General features: G+C 43.5%; 1 protein-coding gene across 10 annotated transcripts in view; it reads left to right on the forward strand.

Annotated features, from left to right (window-relative positions):
• Window positions 1-7,814, forward strand: part of Art3 (ADP-ribosyltransferase 3) — an 82,581-nt gene extending 74,767 nt beyond the window's left edge. For 6 of the 10 annotated variants that reach the window (XM_031391004.1, XM_031391010.1, XM_031391006.1 and 3 more), the window contains 4 exons: window positions 2,553-2,582; window positions 4,426-4,479; window positions 5,581-5,610; window positions 7,416-7,814. In XM_031391004.1, coding sequence (XP_031246864.1) covers window positions 2,553-2,582; window positions 4,426-4,479; window positions 5,581-5,610; window positions 7,416-7,546 — 245 coding nt within the window. In that variant the 3' untranslated portion in view covers window positions 7,547-7,814. The remainder of the gene's footprint in view (window positions 1-2,552; window positions 2,583-4,425; window positions 4,480-5,580; window positions 5,611-7,415) is intronic. The other 4 variants (XM_031391008.1, XM_031391012.1, XM_031391009.1 and 1 more) reach the window with 2 other exon arrangements.
• The last annotated feature ends 803 nt before the right edge of the window (window positions 7,815-8,617 follow it).

The following is an 8,617-nucleotide window of genomic DNA, read 5'->3' on the forward strand; positions in this document are numbered from 1 at the left end:
GCCCCACTGAGTCAGAAAGATACCCAGATGTGGACAAGCCCCATTCAGTGGCTCTGACCAGCAGCTGACCCAGCTCAAGTAAGCTCTGGCCAAGTCCACTGGAGCTGATCGGGGAACAAAGACCCCCAGAGCACAATGTGACATTCACACACTACCCATGTGGTTAGGGTATTATTAAATAGTATTGACATTATTAAACACTAAACCTAAAAATTAGGCCTTAAGCTGGGCAGTGGTGGTTCATGCCTTTACTCCCAGCACTTGGGAGGCAGAGGCAGGAGGATTTCTGAGTTTGAGGCCAGCCTGGTCTACAGAATGAGTTCCAGGTCAGCCAGGTCTACACAGAAAAACCCTGTCTAGAAAAACAAAACAAACAATAAATAAATAAATAAATGAAATTAGGCCTTAAAAAGCATTTAAAAGTCCAAGAAAGTACTTAAAATACATGTAAATTATAGTCTAGCTTAGTAAGCACAGCGCTGGACTAGGGCGAATGCAGTTCTCTAGGTACACACACACATGCGCGCACAATATACACACACACACACTCACGGGCACACACATACACTAATATTCATACACATGTGCATTCATGCATACACACACTAATATGCACACACACATGTACAGATACCCACGAAAGGGAAATAAGACAGGGTAGCAGGAGATGAATATGATCAAAATATATCACATGCATGCATGAAAAAGATCATACTTAAAACCTATTTTGTATTTCTTTCATTACATTATTTAGTGTATGCGTGTGTGTCACAGCACATGTATGGAAGTCAGAACACAACCGGTGGGAGTTAGTTCTCACATCTACTAAGTGGCCTCCCCAGGACTGAACTCAGGTGGCAAGCCCCTTTACCAACTGAGCCATTAATATATAAAAAAAAGTGTGGTGGTTGGTACCACTTATAATCCTAGCACTTGGGAAGTTGAGGCAGGAGGATGACAAGTTTGAGGGGAGCCTGGGATACAGAGAGAGACCCTGTCTCAAAATTAAAAACAAAAACCACAAAACAACCAGAAAACCTGGGTTCAATTCCTGCATAATTTTTTTTAAAAAGAGGGAACACAAAGGATCTATAACTATTAACATGCATACATATGTATATGTAAATATGCAAAAAAATAAAAATAAGTTTGCCAAAAATGTTACAGAGTATCTGAGGTCTGAGCCTTTTAATTTTAATCCTCAATAATTTTCCATATTTTTGTTTTTACAATTGTCATGTATTACTTATATGACCATAAAACATATAAATGTATGTGTATATGTATATACATATATAGAACTTTGTCAGAGGCTTTGGATAGATTTTACTCTTTTACTCTTTCTCTTTCTTCCTTCTTTCCTTCCTTCCTTCCTCCCTTCCTTTCTTTCTTTGTGTATATGATGGAGGACACCCACATGCTGTTGTACACATGTGGAGGTCAGTGGATAACTTGCAGAAGTTGTCTCTTTCCTTTTACTGTATGGGTTCCAGAAATAAGACTCAGGTCAGCAGTCTGGGCGGCAAGCGTCTTTATCCCGAGCTGTCTTACTGTCCCTGGATTGATTTAACTTTAATGAAGAATAGCCTGCCTGACTGCAGAGTTATTCTGAGTGACGAGCTACACTCCACACGGTTAACAACTGTCTCCTTCTCTTGTCATTGTCCCCATGGCTTCTTAAAACCTTTCTGAGCCTTTCACTACAAAGCCCCATATAAACCTAAATGAATTTGGAAGCTGAGTACTTCCTCTTACTTTGTAACTGGATCTCATGTAGCTCAGGCTGGCCGCGAGCTCGCCATGTGGTAGTTTGAACCTGAAGCCCTGATCTACCTGCCTCTGCCTCTCAAGAATCGGATTCCAGCCATGGGCTCCCACATTGGATCTATCTCCCACCTCTGACCTGGGCACCTCTGTGCACACACACAAGAATGTTCTTATTCTTAGCCTTAGAAATAAAAAGCCAGGGGCTAACCTGGTATTTACCAGGTTATGTTTTTCTTGCTCTGTCAGATCAGCTAGTTAGGAAGGATAGGAAGGAGACATAGGACTCTAGGACTAAGAAAGTTTGGGGGAATGAGTGAAGCCACTGTAGGTCAGAGGGATGTCACGTTTGAGAGATGTTTTTTGTTGTTGTTGTTGTTTTGTTTGTTTGTTTTTTGTTTTATGATCTATGCAGTGAATCGGGCATTTGGTGCAATGTTTCCAATAGTTCTCACTTATAGCTTACACACTATTTCCTTGGTATAAACAAAGGCTCCTAGTGAGAGCCAGGACCTACAGCGAGAGTGGGGTGAAACCAGGGAAGCTGCAGCCTAGTGCTATTTCATTTAGAAATAGATGCACTGCTTTAGGAAGCAAACCTGGAGCGATGAGAACTAAATTGTAGATGCTTGCTCCTGGAATCTGGCTTAACAGATTTGAACTTCATATTGTTGTTGCTGTTACATTTATGATCAACCTATTGAAAGTTTAGAGATGGGTGACAAAGGGGGAATGTTAGCGATGCCACTAAATGATGAACACCAACGAGCATTTATTTCTGCTTTTAGGTAGGAAAAGACTCGACTCTGACATGCCAGGTAAGGCCATTTTCTCTTTACCCTGAGAGCTGGTCTCAGCCTTGCAGAGAATGTTAGCATGGGATGATATTCAAAGGTTTCTCTTTAGCAGTGTGCCAGTCACATCTACAGCTTTTACTGCAGAAGATCATAGATTGTAGAAGGTATGCCCAGCCAGCCTTCCCAGGCTGCTGGAGCACTGGTTCAGGGCAGGACAGCTAGCTGTCTGAAACATGCTCAGAGCTGGCTTGCTGGAACCTGGTTGCTGGAGACAGGCCTTCCAGAACTAATGTTGCTCTGTAGAAACTACTTCTTGGACTGCCTAAGCACACAAGCTCACAGCTGTTATCTGGGACCTGTGAGTGACAAAACATACTACAATGCTGGTGCAGGCTCAGCTCTGTGAGGTGCCACTCACTCTGGTTTGGTGTGGACATGCACCGTGATGACTCATGGAGCCAGAAGCAGTGCCATCAAAAGCCCAACCACAGTGCAGTAGGGTACTGTCAAGAGCTCGGGACACAGAGGCAACCAGAGCTCACAGCCCTTCTTACTTAGGAAAGAAAATTCCAGGACTTTTCCTACTTACTGATAAGCAATGGTTGGCAAACTAGAGGGCAAAAAATGCCAATGTGGGGTCAGAGAACATGCCCGGAAAAGTCTAAGAACCTTGTACACAACCACATGACTGAAGGATCTGCTCTTTTCTGGTTTCTTCCTCACTGCTTGTATTCCCTTGGTGTTTTCCACAATAGTTATGATGACAGATGGTCCTGCTATTCAGAGCAAACTATAAGAGTGCAGGGTTTTTTTTGTTTTGTTTTGTTTTTTTAAAGTATAAGAAGGTGCTGGGCTGTGGTGGTTTATGCCTTTAGTCCTAGCATTGGGAGGCAGAGGTAGGGAGAATTTGAGGCTAGAGTGGTCTACCAAGTGAGTTCCAGGACACCCAGGGCTACACAGAGAAACCAGAAAATGTATGAGGGGTGGCTGAGGGCAAGCACTGAGGGCTGAGGTGCTCAGAGATGTGAGCTGTGACTCCATCCAAGCTCTTCAGAGGTTCCCTAGCACTTTATGCTGGGGGGATGGAACACAAGAGGGTACATTTTATTAGACAGTGCTGAACAGTCATGATGCCTTTGTGCCTCAGAACTGCCATCTTTTAAATGTCCTTAAATGCCCTTGTCACAAGTAACCTCACAGGAATACAAAACCACAATCCAGTGTTTCATATCCTTCCCCCTGGGATCAGATGGTGACCTAAAAGATGTTTTTTTTTTTTTCTGGATTTCGTTAATTATGACATGGTCATGTTAATATATTTAATTATTCTTTTAATTATTTGATGGACTGAGCCTAGGGCTATGCATGCTAGGTGAGTACTTTACTGTTGTTACACTCATCCATCATTCTGTACTTTGTGCTAAATTACATCCATCATTCTGACCTTTGCCAGATACTGCCGTCTGTGCAAACAGCAGGCCATGCAGAAGCCGCACTGTGTTAATTCATAGAACATAGACACAGAAAGCAGGCCCAGCAACTCTGGTACTGATCCAGACCAGCCTTGATAATAGAGTGGGCACACCTTGTTCCCCTAATCACTTCCTGCCCTTGCCAAGTGCTGTCTTTGGGGGTCTTCACAGTCGAAGCCTGTGTTAGCGTCCCCCTCTGCAGCCTGCCGCTGGTAACTTTGTGTCAACTACTTCACTTTCCTGAGCTCCTCCCATCCGAAAGTACAGATGTTTCCACTCTTTAGGACTGAGGAGAGTCTGATGAGGCAAGCTATCGGATGTGTCACACAGTAGTGAAAGAGTAAAAACTGTCACTTTTATTAATTGAAAATCTTTTTTTTTTTTTCATTTAGAAGTTAAAGTGCTACAAACAGATGAAAATCCTCCTCTGCCGGATGAAAAGCCTGGTAATTTTCCATTGGGGGGTGGAGGCCTGTGCAATTCTAAGTTCTTTACAGTTGTCATTCAGATAGCTCAGGGATTGGGGGAAGACATCTGACTTATACAGTTTCAGTTCCTGACATCTCATCCTGATGTTAGAAGCAGGAGTTGCGGGGGAAAGACAACATGACGACTGCACGCATGCACGCACACATGCCATTCGCACACTTGATGAGAACTTATTTCTGTGTGAGCAGGCTGATAAAGCCTAGAAAAGGGTAGGTAGCTCAATACTGGGCAGGAGCATCCAGCTGCACTTCCAGAACAAGTCAGGAACTGTATGGAGTCTATAGACGCAAGAGCACACTATTGAGAATAGAAATGAGAACCTTCCAGCATGTGGAACCAGTCCTGTGTCAGTATGCACTTACTTCCTCAGCAGGCCGTGGACAATGCCTTGTGCTCCTCCTGGAAAGCTTTCAGAGCTTGGCCTCATCTAACCCAGCAAGGTAGATGTTATCCTTGCAGAGCTCAATTAAGGCATGATGAGGGTAAAAAGAGACAGCCAGATTGACACCCATCTATTCTGGATTCCTAGAATCAGCAAATGAAAATGGGAATGTCAGTTTTCCAAGGCTAGCCAGACACCTGGTGGTGGTACAGCAGCTGGGAGCAGAGGTTCAAAGGCAGGCACTGATCACATGGGTCCCCCACCTCTGACTGCCACCCGCTGTCCCAGACAGTGCAGATGGTGGGAGTGGCCTCTTTGAAGCGCCAGCTCAGCTCTGTTAGAACTGTTAGGAGATGACCTGGGGCTTTTGTGATGTGCCAGCACTCAGTAAGCAAAGACAGGAGGCTCGTGCTTGGCAATCTGAGTTCAATACACAGAAGAAAAAAGCTCTTTCTAAACTTCACATTTAATGAAAACATACACATTCATGGGGGCAGTTTTTCAGAGAGCAGATGGGTAGGTAAAATTAAAACTTTGCACATGTCTCTGGACCAGTTTCCCTTGGCCTCAGACCCACTCCCAAGGGAAGAACAAGTGTGCTTCATCTTTATGAGATCTGTCTTGTCTGGATAAACTATATAATGCAGTAACTCAGAATCTCTTTATGTTGTAAAAGACAGAAATGGAGAAAAGGCCACCAGTCCTAGTAAGAAACACCTCCTTTTTTTCTGGATAAATGCTCTGAAATATAAAAATATCAAGCTAACTTTTTTTTTCTCATTAAAAAGTGATGTTGCATGCATTTGAGGCACCTTAACAGTGTGATAACATTCTGACACAGATGTGAATGTGGTCAGGGCATGTTTCCTTTAAAGATTTATCTTATGTATATGAGTTCTCTGTCTTCAAGCACACCAGAAGAGGGAAGCAGATTCTATTACGGATGGTTGTGAGCTGCCATCTGGTTGTTGGAAATTGAACTCAGAACCTCTGGAAGAGCGGCAAAAGTTCTTAACCACTAAGCCATCTCTCCAGACCCATCTCTTTCCTTTAAATGACTGTTAACTCTCTAGAGACTGCATTTAGAACATTTTCAGTTCTCTCAAGCTATCCTTTTTCAAGATGTTTCATTAAGCCTTATAACACCCTGAGGATTCACAGTAAGAATCAGTATGTTCTGATATTCTTATATGTGTCTCCATGCATAAAGACTAAATTAATAGACAGAATCCATATGAAAATTTGGGTTAAGGGCATACATGAAACTAGTCCATATAAGATCAAAGCGAAGCAGCAGCAGACAGTAGATAAAACTGTTTAGTGTTAATTAAAACTTTCAGAATATACTTGGTTTCTATGGCAAATTGCTTGCTCCAGGTTGTATGAACACAGAAAGTGTTTTTTGTTTATGTGTCTGGTAGCACACTTGAAAACTGCAATCCGTGCTGCACTGTCTAAGGCTACCCCAAGCATTTCAGATCTAGCTCCTTACAGAGAAAGAGAGAGAGAGAGAGAGAGAGAGAGAGAGAGAGAGAGAGAGAGAGAGAGAGAGAGAGAAACAAAGAAAGATTCCTTAAGTGTAGGAGTTAGCTTGCATAGGGTTCAGTCACTGGAATCCATTGTCAGTGCCTGCACCGGCCCTGGACAACCTCAGGACTGCTCCTCAGCGCAGTACTGCCCACTTGTGAACCATGTCTGCAGCAACACCCTGATTCCGGGAGTGACCTGCCCTTTCACCTCTAGACACATGACCACATCAGCTACTCTGGCAAGCAAGCCGACATGAAAATCTAGAAAACTCCATGCTGCTTCTCTTGGCTTCCTGTACAAACCAACTGGTTATTCCAGTCAGAGGAACCCTCAGAGAACTCTCCCTTCCCTGTGCAGTCCACTTAAACAAGGTGTACATTACTAAGTCCAAAGCAATAAAGCCAGCCACCCCGATAGCCCTGCTGGCCCGGAGGAAAGGGACCCAGCCTCCTCCAAAGCCCTGTACACACCAAAGCCCTGTACACAAGGAGGTAACACAAACACCCCATCCCGTTTGTAGGCTCAGTGTTATAAGATACAATCATATCCAGCCATTTACTGCTGTTTACTGGCAGCCCTGTGAATGAGCACATGCATTGTCTTGGTCGGAAACCAGACACTTGAGCTAAACTTTACAGTGCATGACCTAAATTAGCAAATGGAAAGAAAATTACGCAGAAATTCTGGTGTGCCTGAATGAGAAATAATTGTCTTGCCTGCCTGTATAAATTAAAAACAAAACAAAACATGAATTCTGAGAAAAAAAAGACCTGTACCAGTGAGCCCCGATAGGACATCCGGAAGCGTAGCCGGACACCTTGAAGCTGCATGTGTGTGTGACAAGTGCCAGGCTGAGTGTGTCTCAGAAGGCTTCTCACTCGGGCTGCTGCTGCTCATACAGCTGTGCTGCCTGCCCTAGGTGCAGGATACCCAATACAGACCACAGAGCGACTTGTCCATCACTGTGTTCTTTTTTAACAGCTCCAGGTCCAGTTCCAGTTCCAGGTCCGAAATCCCATCCTTCTGCATCCTCTGGCAATTCACTCCTTCCGTCAGTTGTGGCATCTACCATTTTACTCGTCATTTCTGCTGTAAACTTCATCGAGCTATAGCTTGAAACGCTATCTTACTCTGAAAGATGCTATGGGTATCCCACAGGAAGTCAAGAGGAAAAAAAAATGTAGTTTTCCTTGGACAGACTCACTGTATAAAAAAAGAACTGTATATTTGTTCCTTGTTTTACAATTTAAAAAGCTGGTCCAGATAGTGTCATAGAATTAACTTTTCATTTCCGTATTAATTTTAGGATTGCAAAAATCCTAAACCTGTATACTTTTGATTGGATTCAATAAAAATTTTAAGTTTACTGTTTTCCTGTAATATCTAAATATTAAAAGTCTATTACTAATGTTAATGATTAACATGAATTTAATGCCAGCATCAACAGGTAAAGAATCAGACTTCAAATAAATGGGTAGACAGGGAAAGTAACAGTGAGTTCCTAAGATGGCCGTCTCTTGTTCCCAGGAGACAAAGCTAGTAGAGAAGTGCAGGTGGGAAGTCACCACTTAGGGATCCCTTGGTCCCACTTGCTTCAGGAAAGTTGTTACTTTGCTTCTGTGCCATCTCAGTCTTCCCACCTCATCAAAAGAACTCAGGAGGCCCACCCACCCCTCCATTATACTAGCCATATCCAAACATGGTACCTGAAAGGTGAGATGAGCTCCCTCAGCAGCCATCTGCCCTGAGGAAGTGCTCAGCTGTCTACAGAAGGTGTGCAGAAACACCTTTCTGCACTTGGCTCCAAAGATGAGAACAGGCCTATCTTCTGAGCCAAAGTGATAACAAACTCATGCAAAGAAAAAAGCCACTGGAATTGCAACAAGTGGGGAAGTAAGATTGAAAACAAAGAACAAAAGCAAAAACCCAGGGGAGAGTGACGTGAAGTTTGCATGGCAAAAACTCAGCAGCAGCAACTACAAAATCCCAGCAGTCAACAGGGAGAGCAGTTGTATAGTCTCTGTTCTTTACAACGTAACGTCTTCTGCTTCAGGGGCATTCTACACACACAGCACTTCCCCTCACCACCCCTATCTTAATACAACAAGATCCAGGGTGCTTTCATAACACCCTTCAGTGTAAGCACAAACAGGATGACGGCGTTTGGAGAGGTGCCACCAAGC

Source organism: Mastomys coucha, unplaced genomic scaffold (assembly GCF_008632895.1).
Source record: "Mastomys coucha isolate ucsf_1 unplaced genomic scaffold, UCSF_Mcou_1 pScaffold22, whole genome shotgun sequence".
Lineage (NCBI taxonomy): Eukaryota > Metazoa > Chordata > Mammalia > Rodentia > Muridae > Mastomys > Mastomys coucha.